The 19,145-nt window shown below is 36.2% G+C and overlaps 2 protein-coding genes across 2 annotated transcripts; both read right to left on the reverse strand.

Annotated features, from left to right (window-relative positions):
• Positions 1 to 1,598: 1,598 nt before the first annotated feature.
• LOC113731000 (MLO-like protein 6) lies at positions 1,599 to 5,920 on the reverse strand. The gene is made up of 14 exons (XM_027256023.2): positions 5,634 to 5,920; positions 5,471 to 5,528; positions 5,147 to 5,298; positions 4,674 to 4,790; positions 4,410 to 4,470; positions 3,948 to 4,036; positions 3,787 to 3,861; positions 3,604 to 3,692; positions 3,451 to 3,500; positions 3,309 to 3,349; positions 3,053 to 3,226; positions 2,759 to 2,794; positions 2,547 to 2,675; positions 1,599 to 2,420 (listed from the first exon to the last, which is right to left on the reverse strand). The coding sequence occupies exons 1-14, from the start codon at positions 5,760 to 5,762 to the stop codon at positions 2,103 to 2,105; spliced, it is 1,518 nt and encodes a 505-aa protein (XP_027111824.1). The 5' UTR covers positions 5,763 to 5,920; the 3' UTR covers positions 1,599 to 2,102.
• Positions 5,921 to 8,543: 2,623 nt separating this feature from the next.
• On the reverse strand, positions 8,544 to 15,323 carry LOC113731001 (auxin response factor 3-like). Its single transcript, XM_027256024.2, has 11 exons — positions 14,812 to 15,323; positions 14,386 to 14,667; positions 14,088 to 14,144; positions 13,485 to 13,661; positions 13,269 to 13,353; positions 13,074 to 13,164; positions 12,801 to 12,962; positions 12,043 to 12,162; positions 11,897 to 11,972; positions 10,258 to 10,420; positions 8,544 to 10,177 (listed from the first exon to the last, which is right to left on the reverse strand). Exons 2-11 carry the CDS (start codon positions 14,644 to 14,646, stop codon positions 9,210 to 9,212), a joined length of 2,160 nt encoding a protein of 719 aa, XP_027111825.1. The 5' UTR covers positions 14,647 to 14,667; positions 14,812 to 15,323; the 3' UTR covers positions 8,544 to 9,209.
• Positions 15,324 to 19,145: the final 3,822 nt, after the last annotated feature.

The following is a 19,145-nucleotide window of genomic DNA, read 5'->3' on the forward strand; positions in this document are numbered from 1 at the left end:
CTTCTACAGCTGCAGCCGCTCCTAGTGTTAGATTAGCAAACCCCAAATTCTCCATTTTCCTTTTCTTCTTCTTTTTTCTTTTAAAATCAGAGAGTGAACTATAGCAAGTCGAGACCTTTTTCTGATACTTCAAAATTTTTTGTTCCTATGGGGTATGCTTTTAAAGGAGGAAGCTATTCTTGGAGCCCAAGTAGTAGGCTAATCCTATAGCTATAAGGTACAGTAACAACAAATGAATCATTCGTCCAGCATACAATTGAAGGACAGCAGCTTTAAGTCTTTTTACCTCTGCAGAAAAATTTGCCCCCCCAAACCTCTTCACTTTCACGTGATTCTCTATCATTTATGGTCCTTGCATTTGACCTCCATTCAACACGTAGCTGCATGATCGGCAGTTTCTTTTTTTCCCCCAAAGTGAAAGACCGGCTGACAGCTACAGTATATTTATTATCTCCTCAGGATAAACAAAAATGTAGAAGGACAGCTATTAGCCAATGCAGCTTCTTTCCACTGCGGTAAAAGAACATATTAATTGAGTTTGTACTGTAATTTTATTATGAAATGTTATTTGCAGTTTTTTTGTTTTATTATCACACTTTTATCATTTATTTTATTATATAATTTAATAAATAAAAATTACATGATTAGAATGATCGTGTGAGTGTGATTAATAAATATGGGAATGCAAATAATATTTTTTTGATTGAAATTTATGTATTGCAAAAAAAAAAAAAAAAAAGGGCTCAGAAACAGGATTTTATTTCTCATTCCAAGTGGCCACCACCATTTAGAGGATTTTATTTCCCATTCAAAAACGGACGCAAGAGCTGAGAAAGGGAATGGGTGGCCCAATAAGCTCGCTCACTTACTCATGGCAATAAGATTACGTTCCGACGACTAGTACAACGAAAACAGCCCAACAGGCGAGCGTAGTCGATAAAACGATAATGGAGACAATTGATTCTGTGCTCCTTGGATATGGCTCAGTGGTCTTGTTCTCCCACAATGACAAAAAATTCACGATAGTTTCAAGGAAAATATTATTTGCACTCTAATTTTTAATATTAATTATAATGATAGTAAAAGGGCGATTAACAAAAATGGAAACGGAAATAACATTTCCCTAACTTAATTATGTGTTTCAATTTTCAATAGTGGTTGAAGACGACTTGTGAGAGTGACACCCAATGTTGAGTACCCAATAGAATGGCTTTATTCCACGTGAAAAGAAATAGTCAGATATGAAATCATTGTGCTATCTTTTTTTTCTTTTTTTTTTAAAAGGAGGCATTGTGCTATCTTAGCTCTAAAAACTAATATTAATCAAAATTTGTTCAAATAAGTTATGATCTAAGATTTGGCCATATTAGTGTTCAACAGATACTAATTTCAAGAAATATGGTTGCATTAAAATTTTCTAGCTTATTTGACTGTTTTTCATGGAATCTGCATAATAACCTCAGCATCCAAGTGAAAAGAAAAAAAAAAGTTTTGTACGATAATACTTGTTGATTTTTGAGTTTAATTTAGAACTAACATTTTATAAGTGAAACGTTATGAAATTCTCGCTATCTCAAAAATGAAAGCAAACTCCCATATGCATCCAAGACAAGAATGAGCCCATCCAATTGCTGCCTCATACACAAATTTGGGGGATCCCAAGTGATTGTGTGCTTATGCAGCTGCTCATCTCCTGATATGAAATAAATTGAATCGCAAAATAAATTGAGGAAGCAGTGCTTCAATCGACTAGCAGCCTTATGTTCTACCAGCCTTATGTCCAAAATTTACTCAACATTGCTAGATGTTTATATAAGAAGAAAAAAAAGGCCGATTTCAAATAACCTCCAAAAGCATGATCTGGTACTCAACAAGGACAATTGGAGCAGCAGCCTTTAAATGTTACGCCGCAAGCTGGGATTTCTTGACAACAATCTCCCATCTAGTATAGTTTATCATTTCCCATAAATGTTGTTGGTACTCTCTATCAATCTTCCACACCCTTTCCTTCAAAAACTTACAATGATTGCATTCCCGGGATCAATCTCATGATTTTGGCCTGCAGCATCAAATCTTCCAAGCCCTTCCCTTCAAAAAGTTACTCAAAACTGTTGCATTCTTCCCATATCCAAGCCCTCAAAAGATCCCACCTTCTCCATTTGCTTTCCAGAATCACTAGTGTCTTCATCTTCTATCTCAGTTGATATAATGGACTCATCGGCAGCGTATCCTAGTTCTACAGACAGGGATGCGTCGAGAGTGCTGAAAGATAGTGAAGTAAGTGAAGCATCTAACGAAGCGTCTAAAGAAGGGGCGTAATGGCTCCTCCTGGCTATCTTTTTCCTGGCTTTTGCTCGCCATCTTTTCAGGCCTCTGACCACTGCCTCCGGAAATGCATTTCTTAGCGTTGATGTGCCCATCTGCTCAGAATTAATTTCATCGCCTTAGCCATTTATCTTCAGACTAGTCAGATAGTGTTGATTTCAATGTTTCATGGTACAATAGTTGCATTGATAACATAGTAACGTTTGACTAATTCTACTTGCCTGAGTTACTAGAGCATAAAGAGGAAGTGTTACGTAGCCACAGAGGAATTGAACAAGCACTCCCATGGTGAGTCTTATTACAATGTCTTCAGTTTGTCGGTGGAAGCAAGATCTCAGTCCAAACTTGTACTGTTCATAGAGGGCTCAAGTTTTAGCACATCTCCTCTAGGTTAGGAAAGGAATGCATAAATCATTTCTTCACAAAAGCTTACCCAAGTCCATGAAAAAAATGCCAGCTGAAATGAGTTCTGCAATGATAAGGACAGCTCGAATTAAGTTGTGAAGCAAAAGAATTGGTCCAAGAAGTTAGTACTAAAGTATGGTTGATGAAATAGAAGGCTGTCGATGGACGGAGTATCAGGTTTTTACTTTTACCAAGTCATTTTCGTTCAAGAACTTTGTACTCATATTTTTTGCTTTTTATAGTCCTTTTCACGAAGTAATCTACGCTCATTACAACGAAATCATGCAGGATTCTGCATAGCATAGTAAGAGGAAAAGGTTACCTGGAATAAAATAAAGTGCATTAGGTGGAGAAGCAATTCTGGTCGATCAAACCAGAAGAAATGGTCACTGGGCCTAACGAGAAGGCTTCCTCGAATCACATGGGATTTGTCATTGGTGTCCAAGCACATTCTCGTTATAATAGCTTGTAGCTTTGTCCCAACAGCCAGCAGAAACTGAAATGCAGGATATCAGTATTCAACAATGAATCCATTGCAAACTTTGGAACAGGAAACTATTCATATTGACTTTGCTTACCAACAATGGAATGAAGGGCAGCCAAATATAGCTGTGAAAAACTGCACGAAGAAGGCAATTAGTATATGTTAATTGTGGCATATAATTTCATCTCGCCAAGAATATACAGTATTATGGATAGTGGAGTAGGTCTAGATTTTACCGTATGCATTGAAGAATATGAAAAGTACTGAGAAAATCCAGATACAGAGGCTGCAAAAGATGTCAATTTTAGGAGTTATTTATATGGCCTAAGCGTCATTCTAAACATAAGTAAGGATGATGCAATGACATTTTTTTTTAAAGTTTATATTACCTCATCCCAATAACCACTCCAAAATCTTTCTCCAAAGCTCTCCTCAGGTATTTCTGGAAGTCAAAGCTACTTTTTTCTTTACAATGAGCCTGAAAGAAGCATATCAAAGCAGGGTATTAGAAACTCTGAAGCTAACTGGCAATAAAGCTGTTCGATATTCTGAAGACACAGAGGAAGAAGTACCGCGACAAATCCACGCCGCAGAGTTATATAGTCAACTTTGGAAACGGAGTTAAAGAATTGTCGAAAGAAAACAACCTGCAAAAGAAGTTGCCAACAGAACATCAGATCCAAAAGGAATGCATTGGATAAAATGCCAAAAAGATTTCGAGTAAAGCACTAACTGGTAAACGAAGAATTCGGTATTCACTCCAAAATCTGAGATGCCGCCTTCCAAATGTTGTTTGATGAATAAGCTGGAATCTTCTTGGATCTAAGTGAAGATCATTGAAGTTCAACAATGAGCTGAAGAAAAGTCATGTTCAACACTGAGCAGATTACGTTGTCTAAGTAAACTTGTAGTTCCGTATTAACTTAGTCTGATCAGAACAGTTCAAGAAACTTAGCCAAAACTTATTTGCATACTTCCTGAAATTGTTTGCTATTAGACTTCCTGCGTGATATAAGATATTTCCTGAGCTGTTCCAAGAGTCAAGACAATTACATCCCGTGTTGCCATGTAATTGAAATTTCCAACTCTGCTTTTCCCAGTTTTGGAGCAGTTAACTGATGATTTTCAGGTAATAGAAGGAAGAATAATATTTTTAGCATCTCAGAAGACCAACAAAAACAAATGAAAAGTCTACCATTTGAAAACTGATATTCCATGGTTCTTGTTTCTGCCTCCCAAGATTCCCATCTTCTCATCTGGAAATTGTCAGATTGACCACAAAAGCCAATGATATTGATCAGATACAGGTCTTCAAGTTTCCTCTTCATGAAAGATACATAAAAAAGTCCAACTTACGCATTTGAAAGCTAATTTGGATTTGTATGGTTTAACAAGATCTAAACAATCCTTAGTCAAGCCACCCCACAGGAATATTTGTAAAAACAGTGTGAATTCTTACCTTTGCCATTCCAAGACTGAAGGTTAGAAATGAAGATAAAACGTGGACAAAAGCCAGCACAAAAATTAACATCTGGAGTTGCTGTGCACCTTCTCTTGACATGAACGACATTTTTCCCTGTCATCACAATTTCAAAAACCACCTAGTAAAGATTCAGCTCTTGATCTCTCAAGAAACAGGACTCCATTTTTATCGATTCATAGTCACCAATCAAGATACTTGATTAATTAATGTGGAAAAGAAAACGAAGATAACTGCTGCCTCATAAGGGTAAGATTCTAACCCAAAATATGAGACTTTGATCCCAGAAGTTCAATGTCGTACGCAATTTTCATAAGCATCATAGTAATGATTTCCAGCACAGGATAGGTGAAATCTTGGAGAGATTTTTTTTTTTTTTTTAATATGATGAACATATTCATTTTCAACAAAATTTGTTGAAACATTCAGTTAAAAACCTGTTAGGTAGATACCTGTTCTTGACATTTTGATTCTTCATCGTCTTCACTAGTCAAGCTTTGACAAGGTAGGAAGGTCTCAACAACGCCCTTTGGAATACAGATTTTTGCAAGCGGCCTTTCTCCCACTGTCAGCATCAAAGAGATGAATCCCAAGAGCAGTAAATCTGCACATAACATCATATCCATGCAGAGCATTGGCAAGGAAAAAAATATTATGTTATTGCAACTATCTACTCAAAAGTACAGAATAAACCCTGGTATGTGTAGTATAATCCCATGATACTCGAGAAGAATACTGGGCATACAAGTGTGACTGATTTTTTTAAGTGTCCTTACCTGATTTGATTTTGCTCAGAACATGAAGAACATACTTTTTCCTCTTCCTCTGTAAGTACTGTAGGAATCCAGAACATCAAATATCAAGCAACTGCAGGCGTCTGTACTGTTGATCAGCTAAAAATGTTTGAAGTGAAAGGAGATTAAGAAATGCATGACTTACCTTAGCTAGAAGATGAAGACCATGTTCAATAAGTATGGAAACAGCAATCAAGATGAAACAAACAACTGCCACTGCCCATGTTGATGTATGCTCAAGAGTTGTCTCCTCATGTCCACTTCCTTCAGCCATCTCTGGGTGTAGTCCGGCTATGCTTTGGTAGACAATTACTTAGGTTAGTACCAACCCTTCAGAAGAAGAGAAGACAGCCCAAGAAATTGAAGGGATGAAGAAAAGTGTATCCGGTAATGTGGGGAAACAGAAATTTTTGTTTCCAATTCTTGAGCATTTGAGACTGGAAAATGCTAGGAAAAAATTGCAACAATAATAATATAATAACACCCCAGGAAATAGAAAATGTCTGCTGATTGGTTAACACTTTTAGACTAATTGGTCGATATTCGGTCACTGCTATTTTCTTTGATTTTATTTGAGTGCTTGGTCAAAATATGAAATCGCTTTTGGGGCCATGGTTGACTACTATTCCCCCGGCGTAACGAAAGCGGTGACGTGGATCAAGTGTAAACAGTGATGCAAACGACAATTAAGAATGTCGTTTTTTTGTTTGGCTTACCTCAAACCGGTCGAACCATAAGGGCCGCATGGCTAAAAATAAAAAATAAAAAAGCCAACCGCGGTCTACACGGTGGTGCGGATGGGTGAACCAGGCTTTAATTGGTGCGGGCATGATCGGTGGTGCCTGTAGCATCAAGGTCCCACTATGGTGTGAAAAGGATTGCGATCAACGCGTGAGGTAATCCTGGTAGATGGTTTATGGTGCACCGGCGGCTTTATCCCCCGTTAGTCTTGTTCAATTCGGGCATCACAAGTTGTACTTGCTACATTTCGAAGTAAATTGGTAAATTTTATAATTTTTTCTGGTTCTAGGTGAATTTATAATTTGTTATACTATCATATTTAAATTTTTGTTACACCTATTTTCAATTCAATTACAAAGGACAATTTTTGCGGGAAATGAAATTTATGAGGCCGACTAGTTAACGTACAGGTCTGTTTGGATTGTGAATTATTAGAGATATTTTTACTGTAGCACTTTTTATAATGTGATGTGTGTGAGATAAAAAAATAATTGAAAAGACAAAAAGGTGTATTGGAAATTGTAATGATGATGTAAATAAATAAATTTGGGGAAATAAAACCCAATCCAAACAAACTACAACACCCAAGTAAAAAGTCCTCGGGAACATAGCCGGAGTTTTGTCGGTCTTGCCTCTCGAGGGAGGGAAAGAGGCAGAACTAGAAGTTGTTACTCATTGCAGACTGCTTGTTGACTTTCATAACAAGGATATTATATTCAAATAACGTTCAGGTATATATATATATATATTAGTTACATCAAAATTATATGGTGTCATCTGATTTCTACATTTTGAAATTTTGTCATAGTGATAAAATTTAGACTATAAACCTCTTCCAATAGTTGCTATTGACAACCGTTCGTACCCTTACTCCCTCGAGGGCTTCAAGTGAAATTCAGTTTTGAAGCAGCGATGGTTATCAATGACTTAATACTGCGTAGGATCCATTCATAACACGTGTAAAGCTTTGATAACAAATTGTAATTCACTGAAACACAATTAGTACAATCTTGTAATGGTAGTATTAAAATCTTGTACCGTTCACCAAAGAAAAGTATATGTTGAATTTTTGTATTGTTGGCAAAATTCACGCTATAAAAAGTTTGGGGCAATTGCTTGTGACAATCGTCCTTGCCGTAAGCCCCACGTGACTCAAGTCCGACTGCATGTTCAACCAAACTGAGGTCTTGAGGCAGTTTGCAATCCAGATTCAGTTGCTTCTTTTCCAGTTCAATCTAAAGATTTCAAATTTTAAATTAAAAAATTTTAAAAAAGCACCAAATTTATAATTCATGGTTCAGATTGGGCAATGTATGAGTTGCAAATTGTCTAGTGCACTTACATCTATAGCACTACTAAGGCCCTATTTGATAACCCAATTCAACATTTAAACTTAATGAATTCAGATTCTAGCATGTTCAGATGCGTTCGATAATCAAAAATTAAACATCTGAATTAATTTAGTGGCACTGAATTTTCTAGGCAAACTTGCTTTCAAAATTAAGTGATAAGCTATTCATTTATCACTGGATGTGATATACACTCAAATCTATTAGATTTAATAATTAACAATTCAATATCTTAATGGATTCAGGATTCAGATTTCAATTTTATCAAACATACCCTAAGTCCATGGTCATGGAAAAATATCTAAGCTCATTTTTAGTTAAACCTAATGTAGACGCAAAATGTAGAAAATTTTTTCTCCTTTTGTTTTGGGCCTCGCATTTCTTTGTTTGGGCCCATAAATTAAACTTATACTGTAATATTTTCTAATCTGGTCCGTACGGTTCAAGATATGGGTACTCATCTGATTAGAGCACTTGGAACTTTTCATTTGTATTCTTGTAAAGGATATAAATTTTACATTTGTATTCCACAAGACACTGTTGCTAACTGGTTATAGGGACACAGTAGGATCTGGATGATCCGCAGCATGGTTGAAGGCTCACAGAATAAGACTGCTACAATGCATTGGCTTGATTCGGCGAAATACAGAGCCCAAACTAGAGAAAATACATTCTAGATGAACAAAGAAACTCCACCAGAAAATAATGGATGCCGGAAATATACTTAGCATTGGACACTGTTATCGCGACAAGTTCCGCTAATGCTAATTTGTCAAAGAAGATTCAAGAACTGGGAGATAAGCTCCAAAGGAAACTAACAGGATGAAAATTTAAATATTACTTCCCACACTCCACAGTTCATACAGGATATCAGCGAGGATATAACCATGTTATAGAATCAATTCAAGCGCAAGTCATACATTCTGAGGAAGAACTTTTTCCTATGAACTGAATAAAGAAAACAATAGAAGAAATCAAGCCCCTCAACTCACAAATCATGTTCATACAACAAAATCCAAGGAGCTTAGGGACAGATGGCAAATCTAGTTGAGCCGTTGGCACAACTGCTTCAAAAGTACATATCCATGGGGAAGAACTTGCCCCAGAAATAAAACTACTACATAATTTCTTCTTTTCACATTGATTGTCATCAAAATGGACATTTAAATCATAAACAGAACCATGCAGAATCTTTCTAAGAAATTTAAGAGTTTTAAACAAGCCATCGGAGCAGCTATGCCTTTCATGCACTGCATCATATAACTGAAGCCTCAGATGCCTCACTTACATTCAGTCATTCGGTCTAAGGAAATAGAGATCAGGAAACAAGCTGGCTGCTGCTCAGAAATAGAGCTGACCAATTTTCTTAACTACCATTCCCAATACCACGACAAGAGAGACTAAAATCTGTACCTCTGACGTTTGCTGAAACGTATCTTCGTACAAATCCTAAATCACGCTTGCTTTGGGATTTTAGCAAAACACCTATCCATCTTTACTTCATGGCATGCCTTCCATTTTCACCATAGTGGTCAAAAGCAACAACAACTAATATAAAAAGTTCAACTAGTTATAGGTCATTTCATCAACTGCTCATTTACTTGTAACTCAGATGTAAAAACAGATTTGCACTACAAAGCTATATCGAGAAGCATATCTCTTACATTATAGAGGTCACTTACTTTAGTGCAACTGTTTCCAGTTACCTTAGTGACAAGTGAAGGCTTTGGGTGCAATTGCACATCATTCTCGGGTACAAAAGCTGCGTCATGATCATAGGGCATTTTGACTTGAATTTGGTTCTCTTCATTTGTGCCATTTTTCCCCTCAGCCAAAGGAAAACCAAAAAGCCTGCAACTATTTTTGCACATGGAAACTGCAGTCTGGCCTCTTCTATGTGATGATTCATTTGGAAAAGCAGTGTCTGCATACCCCAAATTCCTATGGTCTTTCAAGAAACCAGAACTGGATCCATATACATCTTCCCTCCTAGAGCTACTCTCAGGAGAACACGCGCTGATCCGCCTAATATACCTTTCAGAAGTATCAAATAAACCCCGGTTGCAAGCCTCTAACTTCTCCAAGTTACCACCACATGGTGCATCACGCACTTTAGAAACTGGATAGCTTGCTTGATGAAACATCATAACAGAAGATGGTGATGACAGCTGCCCTGATGGATTGGGAGGTTGAACATGAGTAGGATAACCCCGAATAGCAGACCATCTGTTCCCCTGGCCTGGGACCTGCACACCATTAAGTATAGAAGACCCACTACTTTCTAGCACAATATCAACAGCAGGCCCTCTTCCATATGATTGGTTCAGAATAGTTTCTTGACCTTGCAAGACCTGATTGAACTGAAAAGGTTCAACAAAGCTCACTTCGTGTGAAGCAAAAGAGTCTCCTTGCAGGGATTTAAGCTGATTTGGCACTACAGAAATCCTGGAATCTTTAGTATTGGGAAAAGATTTCATTTCTGATGGATGCTGACTCGAGGCATCAAAACCATCATATGGATTATTCAAACCTACAATTTCTTGACCTTGCAAGACCTTCTGCAACCTTATATCTCCATATTCTGATATTCCTGTTGCATCTGCACATGGCATGGATTCATTAGATCCTCCTTAGTTAAGTACTTATAAACAACAAAACAGTACAAGGGATGGCAGAGACCTCTGGCAACTGAATGTTCAGATTTGGTCGTTAGCAAACCGGTCCTCGTCCTTTTTGTTCCCAGGGTCACTAAGCTGCTGTGACCAGAAACTATACCAGATGGCTCAATCTCCCAAGGGGACACTCGATTATGCCGAGACACCTCCATATCATCCCACCTAACCTGTAGAAACCAGCAAAGAATACGGATGAATCAATATCAGGATGTCAAAAATCTATCCCTCACACAAGAAAAGTTGACCCACTGACATGAAGACGAGCACATGTACACGCATTAAATCTCTTTACAAGCACATGTACACGCATTAAATCTCTTTACAGACAGAAGAAAAATAGATTATTGACCAATAACAGAACATGAATAAAGGATTCCCTCTAGCAAATAGAGTCGCAATCTCAAACAACAGCAAAACTTGGAAATAACCTCTACCTCAGGCATAAAAGAAGAGCACTATATAGTTTTCCAGGATGACAAACAAGACAAGCATATGAATCAGTACATGAGATTGTGTTGAATCTGCATACATTCAAGGTGATGATTACCCAGAAGGATCGCAAGTATCAGAATTACCAAATTACAGAAGTATACATTTTGCATTTAAAAAACAACTCACTTGCGCATAAGCAGGTTTATGAAGCTTCATACAAGTGCCACATCAAAAATAAACTATCCAACTACAGTTCATAATCCAGAAGTTTTAAACACATCGAAAATTTTCTGTTTTCTGTTTCTTTTAAAGGATACTAACCACAGTAAATATTGCCAATCTTTTGAACACATACAATATTGTATAGACATGTAAACTCTCACAAGTATTGAATGGTTTGCCACCCACTGATACCTCTTGTATAACCAACCAAAGAAAAGGAAAAGCTTAATCCTAGTATATCAGAAGCCACGTATTTCACCTCTCTGAAATGTGCAAACATCATGTTTGGTACCCTATTCACTTCACTTAATCTCAGGCCACTCTAGTTTTTACTTTTCTCAAACTCAATAATGCAAAATCCTCCGTATGCTTGACATCTGTTCATTTTCTTGCTTCGTCCCATCTTCAACAATATATTTAAGAATAAGTTATTAGGCAATTTCTAGACAGCAGCTGATGAAATAACTTTCATAAAGATGCTACAGTGCCTTCTTTGCAATTTGAAGCAGCAACAACCTTGCATATGATTTCTAGCTGTTAGCAAGAGATTAGGTACCCCAACCAAAGGGATGGAAAACCTAGTCATCAAAAAGAAACTGTGTGCTACAGTTGCAAAACTAAAATTTCCCAAAATCCTTAATGTATAGGAAAAAAGTTAAAAACATTTTAAGTTTCTAACCTGTATAGAAAGACTACCAATTCAGATAAAACATAGACATTTTGTCAATTGAACTCCTTAAAAGTGGTAAAATGCATAATCTGGACATGCACAAGCCATATTACCTAGGTAACAATTTACAGAAGTAAACCATAAAAGGAGAATCCAATGTTTAATTCATGTGGATCCTACGGTTGACAAATTTAAAATGCATATCTTGCAACAGTCTACAGCATGGAGAGACAAGGTGCAGGCCTCTAAAGCATCATTTGAATCAGAAACTCTCAAGCTAGATAATAATAGAACATTTAGCAATCAAATAAGATCATACCAATAGACACCTCCATCTTGAACCAGACCACCTAACAGGATCAGCATCACTTATCCCAACAATAAGTCCAGTGCACCTGCCATAGCAGTAATAATTAGTTGAGATAGTCTAAGCCTTTGAATTGTGCAATGTAGTTTCAAACCAACCTTCTCTCAGCTGCATCTTCTGTTTCAAAACGCATTTTAAATCTCATTCCCGCTGAAATAGAGTGTGCAACACTCTTTGAGAATCTTTGGTAAGGTACAATAAACTCTGATGAGCCAGCCCTACAATATGCAGGTGCAAAAGAGAAGACATTCTGGGATAAACAAACTGGAGAACACTATTCAGCTACATGCTACACTAAAAGAAATTTCAGACCAACAGTTACGAGTGTTTTTACTTGACACAAGAGTAAATGTTCCTATGGATTTTTATCATCCAACCACAAAATTTCATGAAAACCTCCAACTAGTACAAGGAACTATATTGTTCAAGAAAATCGCCAAATTTAACTTTATTCTACTACTTTAAAGGGCACGCATACCATAAACGTTTCCAAAACTTAAATAAATACATTCGTGAAATGACAGTAGTAGAGTAAGGCAATGCCCTCACGAAAATCTTATTCCACATTACTATATGTGTTTTTCAATTAAGGATGAAAACAAATGAAGTAAGATTTTCAAGCTAATCTGACAAATGCAATTATCAACATTTTGGGACAAGTTTTTAGCTTGCACAGAAAGACTAGGAAATGAAAATGTCAAACATGTAGCTGATGGAATGAGACGAGTATATATTAAAATGGTGGAAGCAACTAAATTGAAGAAACTTTTGCTAGGAAATCAACTCAAACCATCTATGATTCATGTCCATCACTTCGATCAGAGAGCAGGCCAGTGGAACTGCTTGTGTAACATACCTTGGATTGTAACAGACATTGAAGACCCTTCTCGTGGTTACAGCATTGACCACAGAAGTGATGCTGCTGGCATTGAACTGTTGGCTTGCAGTTGGAAATGTAGAACAACTTTTTAGCTGAGCAGCTCTTCGGATACCAAGCCTAAGTTCTCCATCACCACCCCTGACAGAAAAAGATAAAAAGCAAGCAGTTTTCATTTTTCTGACAAGAGATAGTATCTAGTACAAAGAAGGATAAACGACAAAAGCCAAAAAAATTCTTAGCATTTGGCACCTCAGAAAAAGAACAGCATCTCCAGAAACAAGCTTCTTCTTATTGACAAATGCACTCCAACCGGTTGTCAGTAAATGCCTTCGGGGCTGCCCTGTTCAAACAGAATTTCAGACCACAAAATTAAGCAAGCCATCTAGCATGCATTCTTTAAAATGTATTTGGATCCAGTTCCAATAAATGATCATTTCTACATACCCCGGTATATGTGCCGAAATTTCCACTCCATTCCATGCAGATCCTTAGCTACAAGCTCCTGAGAAGGCCTCTGTTGCTCATAATCCTAAAATTGAAACAAATATAAAGGGAAAACTCAAAAGTCAATCAAGATATGAGCGCGCATGTTTAGATATGTTTCAGTAAAACCGTTAAAATTTGCAGCTTAGTTTGGTAAGCAAAAGTCATCGTGGTTACCAGAGGAGGGAAACAATCTTCAGCAGCTCGACGAGGGACAGAGAAACCCCCATGAGTGCTAGTATCTGAAGCAGTAAGGGTCTTGCAGAACATGTGGGGCGTCAGAGACTTTCCAGCGCCTTCAACATCTTCTTCAGTTTCTACTTCAACTTCCCCTTCCTTCCATTTATGCTCCATCTGCAGAAAAGGTAGCAAGATAGACAAAATTATTCCCCCCAACTGTCAAAAATGAAGAATACCAGCTACATTAGGAAGGAAAAGCAAATACTGTTTCTGACTTCATATAGAACCATGAGACCACATCTCATGATGAAATTTTACCTTGAAGCAGAGCAACAAGTTCAATACAAAAACGCTTTCCGCTTGAGGATAGCAGGGGGAGAGTGGTTTACTCTTAAACGAAAAACAAGTTGTATGAAATAGACGAGGATACTTCATTTGGCTCTAATTGGAACCATTGCCTTCCCCTTATAGAATTCATTGAAAAACAAATACTTGCATGATACTTAACTTGGTTTTCAAAACCAAAAGGGTAACTCAAACAGAGCCCAATTAAGCTGTACCATAACCACTTAAAAACAGAAGTTTTGCAGCGAACCAAACCTGGTAATCTGGAAGCAGAGAAACTTGTGCATACACCTCATCAGTAGTTGCCTCCGCCTATCCCAACAAACATTTTTCACAACATTATCACAAGCATACAAGAATTTTCAAAAAGAAAATGCATAAATGCAGCAACTTACAACTGGAAGACCATAAATAGATTTTCACCTTTAAATAAAGACAATACTACTAAAAAAAAAAAAAAGAAGAAGAGAGCACACATTTCAATATATTCGACAAAAAATTACTGTACATGCATTTGTAAAAATAAAATAAAATAAAAGAGAGACTAAATTACATGGAGCTTGACATCGACGACGCGGCAGAAAATGTGAGGAGGAAGATCAATATTGGATAGAGAGAGCTGATCAGCGAGCTGCTCCAGGTGGCCCTGGGGCAAGTACACCACTCGGCTCCCTTTTTTCGGCAGCGAAATCAACGGCCCGGCACAAGCGTGCCATAGCTCCATACACACCGACTCCGAAGCAGAAGGCGTCATTTCACTTCCGCTGCCGTCGTCGTCGTTGTTCACCGTGTTCAAGTCAATTAATCCACACATCGTCTCCAACAACCCACAACCCTAACCAAAAAACAAAAAGGTTCAAAACATGACCGCAATTTAAACCAACTCATCCAGCTCTACATGAATATGCATCCAAAGACAGCTAGCTACGAAGAGAGAAAATCCAAGTGTGAGAGAGAGAGTGAAGAAGCTCCTGCTCACCTTTGTTAGTTGCTAGTTGCCAGCTAGCGAGAGGTAATCAACAGAAGTACAGAGTTATCAGCCCGCGCACTTAACGCATTGTTTTAAAAAAAAATAACATGACCCAGAGATGAGATGGGACTTGAGAGAAAGAGACCCAGCAAGATTTTTCTACTTTCTCTCTCTAGAAGAAAAAAAACAAAATGGCTTTAGTTGAGTTTTTCCGTCCTTTTTCTACTTGTCGAAATTATACTCCGCCGGCATCAGCATGTCGCAAGGTATGGGACTTGTGAGTGAGGAGTAATGGACACAAATATATACGAATTTTTTGGGAAACATTATTTAGTGGAAATTCCTCATGATCTGATTATTTAACAGTAGCTGAGGTGGTGGTGGTGGTGGTGGTGCAAGTGGCAGGACGCAGCAGGTGCAGAAGAGCAGCAACTGCCGCTACTAAGAGAGAGAGGAAAGCAGGAGAGAGAGAGAGAGAGTGTGTGTGTGTGTGAGAGAGAGAGAGAGAGATGGGGGGCAGGAAAAGGGAATAAAAGAAAAATTAGAAAAGGATGGAGGATTTTGTGAGAGCGAGATTGAGGGGAAGTGCGTACTATCGCCCTGTATTTTCGGGCGGATGTCTATTCTGTCCCCCTTCTCCTTCTACAATTTTCTCTCCTCACCCTTTTCTTTCTTTTCATTTCTTCTCACCCTTCTAATACCCAGTTTTTCCAATCTCTCAATAATTTTAATTTTTTTGAGAAATACTTATCAGCTATCCAAACAAATTTTTGAAAGCTTCCGATGAGTTTAGCAGCTAATTCTAAAATTTGTGCTCTTTTCAATAAAATTAGTTGCCAAATTTGTAATGATTCCTATATCTCTTTTTTTTTTTTTTTTAAATAATGATCTTTCTACCTTAAAAATTTTGGTGATAGATCGGTACAATTTTAAAAATATTTCGTGACTTTTTTTTGATATATTTAAAATAAACTTTGCAGAGGCATCAGATATTTGCTTGCTGTATTTTTGTTATATTTGCAGTTACAAACAACATTAACATGATTATACTCTTCTTTTTTTTTTTTTAAAGAAAAGGAATCACTTTTGCTTAATTAAATGCATTCTAAAAAAATTTACAAGTATATAACCTTATTAGTTTATTTTGATTAACTAGATTAAAATTAGGTATAAAATGTTCATTTGATTTGCTATTTTAAAGAGTTTTGTAGAAAAAAATAAAATAAAATAAAGATTGAAAAAAGTGTACATCCGCACCATCAAAACTTTTCTTTAGAAAAATACAATCCAAAGACTTCTTTATCATCATGTTTTCTTACAACGTCGTGTCACAAACAACAAATAGGATGACAGTATTGATCTCAAGATAGATATTTAATAATGGGATTAACTGCGAGGCTTTGCCGACTCCAGAGGTAATACGTCAACTCGTTTCACCACCGTCCCCCCGCCCCTTACTACTAGTATAAGATTTTCTTATGCTGGGGTCCCTCTTATCATTTCTGTCATTATCTTCTCATGCATTTATGCTTATGGCCTTTTAGCCTGGAAAATGTGGGTTTAAGTGCCTATACATTTATGTTAAATATGAAAATCAAGCGATCAAAAAATTAATCAGGTTACCAATTATTTTCTTTATAGGGTTAGGACTGCAAATCAACCAAATCAAGTAGAACTTTGATCTAATCGAATCAACTTAATTTTACCACACTCGAGTTCGAACTCGACAAACTCTTACAATAAAACTCGAACTCAAAATTAAAAAATAAAAAATAATAATTTTATTTTTAAAAAAATAAATAAAATAGTAATTCGTCTTAATAAATAATAAAATATTATGGATATACATATGTAAATAAAAATAAAAAATATATAAAATCGAGTCAATTCGCGATCTAACGAGTTGAGTATCTTTAAATTAGTGATTAAGTTCGAGCTCGATTTGATCATTTCGAGATCGACTCGAACTACTCGCGAGTGGTTCAACTCATATGTAATCTTAGTTAAAAATAAGTCATCGAAAGACTTTATATCTACCATAAAAGAAGCTAAAATGTGGTAACGCTAACATCCCCAGATTGTAACCATGGAATTAATTCTACTAATTTGTTCTCGATACGGCCTTTGTACCTAAAATTTCTTCCTAGACAGTTGACAAATAATGACTCGTTTCTAACAAATATTAAAAGCTAATAATTCCAACTTCAAGAGAGCGCAAGAGTACTTGGCCTTGTTGAGTTACCATAATATTAAATCCTTTTCTTCCCTTTTCATTTTTTCACTTTTGGCTGGCTAGGGTTAAGAGGTATAGGGGAGGCATGTCATAAGACTAGTACTTAGCACGACAATTATTGGGAAATTGGTGGAAGGAATGCAAAACTCATGAATGCTGTAAATTGGGATATCATTTCATATTTACAACTACATATATTTAAACTTCCACAAGAATTAACAAAATCCCATCCACCTCCCCTTTTAGGACTACATTGTCAATGCATATCTACCAAAGGAAAAAATGCCAATTCTGATCCAGTAAGTATTTTAGCAAATATGTGGTTCAAGATTTCGGCTGATGCTACCTTTCGCTGAGAGAATAACTTGAACAAAGGTACTTTTGATATCTAAGGATTGCGTCTCACTTGCTCAACTTTTACCAAATGATGTTAAGATATTTGCTTCAGCCACACTCATGCACTGAAGTTGTCGACGGGTTTGTTTGGATTGTGAATTATTAGAGATATTTTTACTGTAGCACTTTTTGTTATGTGATGTATGTGAGATAAAAAGGTAATTGGGAAGATAAAAAGGTGTGTTGGAAATTGTAATGATGATGTAAGCAAATATATTTTGGCAAATAAACCGCAATCCAAACAAAATTTTTTGGGATAATTTCAGAAGGAGGTTTCTGACTATTTCACTTAGTTTTCTTGAAATTTTAAAAATTACACTTACCTTCCTTAGTTTGATACTTTGGTAACTAAACCTTAAAATAAGGTCAAAAAATTAATGAATATTCTAAAATGCCCTTATTTTATAAAGTTTGATTCATTTTTCTAAACAATTGTAAAGTAATTTGACATAATTATTTTGAAAAAAGGACTCTCAAGTTTTTTCATACCAATATTTGTTATTTAATAATCAACTATAACAATAAATCTTTTGCTATGATAAGCTATTTTTATAGTATTTTATTGGGGATATAGATTATTTTTAAGATAGAGAAAAAAGTGTTATATTGTGTTTTTTAAATTTATGGACTATTTTTTTAATAAAAGTTTATGGACTTGTTTAGTGATAGAACCACATAGTTTGGTAGTGATTTTGAGCCATTTATTTTTAATTATTGTTGATTTATTCTTGATTTTGATACAAAAAAAAAAGAGTTACAAAAAAATTACATGATATTAAAAGTCATCAAAAATTAGTAGTTTAACATTTGATCTGAATAGATATTAGCAACAATATTGATAGTTCTTCTATACTTCTAATGAAATATAAGAGAGATGAATAAGAATGAAAAAGGGAAAATTATAAAATCCATCCTTTGTATAAACATGACAACAAGAGCCTTTTATTAAAATGTTAAAGTTAGTAAGTCATTTTAAATGGGTAAGGAAAGTAGGTGTAACTTTTGAAACCATAAGGAAACCACATGAAATTATAAAAAATCTCAAGAGAGGTTTCTGAAATTATCCCATATTTTTTAGCATGGGGCGGATGAAAACTTAAGAAGTGTGTGTGTGTGTGTGTGTGAAGGGGATGGAAATTGAATCCAAAATCTCTAAATCCCTTTTGTTTGCTTTGTCTTTTGATTAGCATTTACTAGCCATTAATTTCAGAAAATTTATTCAACAACTTGAAAGAGCAGATATTATGCTACATGTTTAAAATGACGAACACAAAAACTATTAGAGGAAAAAGAAAAGTTTACAGCAAGTAGTTTAAACAAAAATAAACTAGACGCAACATGCTAATTGAAACTAAAATAAAGAGCCTTGACAAATAAAAAAAAAATTAACCTTAGATTCCCTCGGATCAATCCTAATGAATTCGGAGTACTATTACTTTACTAGAGAACCGAGATGGACAAAGTGTCTGTTGGGCAAATAAAAAACAAAGGAGACCACAGATGAACTTTTTATGTAGGGGGAGACAGGATATGGCTGTGGCCCCCGAGGACGAAACAGGAGGGTATTAACTTCCGCACATAGTAATTATCATCATTCTGTTTTTTTTGGGACCAAGAACTCATCATTATGATTACCCTATTGGTGAATTGTAGCTTCAAGATAAGGGTAGACTTGTCAATTCATCCAAGGTAGGGACAAAATTCTCAATAGTGA

The sequence above is a fragment of the Coffea arabica genome, chromosome 2e, assembly GCF_036785885.1.
Source record: "Coffea arabica cultivar ET-39 chromosome 2e, Coffea Arabica ET-39 HiFi, whole genome shotgun sequence".
NCBI lineage: Eukaryota > Viridiplantae > Streptophyta > Magnoliopsida > Gentianales > Rubiaceae > Coffea > Coffea arabica.

Bases quoted from the DNA above. Each gene is read 5' to 3' on its own strand.
- LOC113731000 (XM_027256023.2), bottom strand. From the start codon at position 5,762: ATGGCTGAAGGAAGTGGACATGAGGAGACAACTCTTGAGCATACATCA. The intron at 4,791-5,146 runs GTATCTACCTAA...TTGTGATGACAG, and splicing joins AATCAAAATGTCAAGAACAG to GGAAAAATGTCGTTCATGTC. The intron at 3,693-3,786 runs GTACTTCTTCCT...TGCTTCTTTCAG, and splicing joins TGCGGCGTGGATTTGTCGCG to GCTCATTGTAAAGAAAAAAG.
- LOC113731001 (XM_027256024.2), bottom strand. From the start codon at position 14,646: ATGTGTGGATTAATTGACTTGAACACGGTGAACAACGACGACGACGGC. The intron at 13,662-14,087 runs GTTTGGTTCGCT...CCTTTTCTGCAG, and splicing joins CTCTGCTTCCAGATTACCAG to ATGGAGCATAAATGGAAGGA. The intron at 10,421-11,896 runs GTATGATCTTAT...TGGTTTCTACAG, and splicing joins CAAGATGGAGGTGTCTATTG to GTTAGGTGGGATGATATGGA.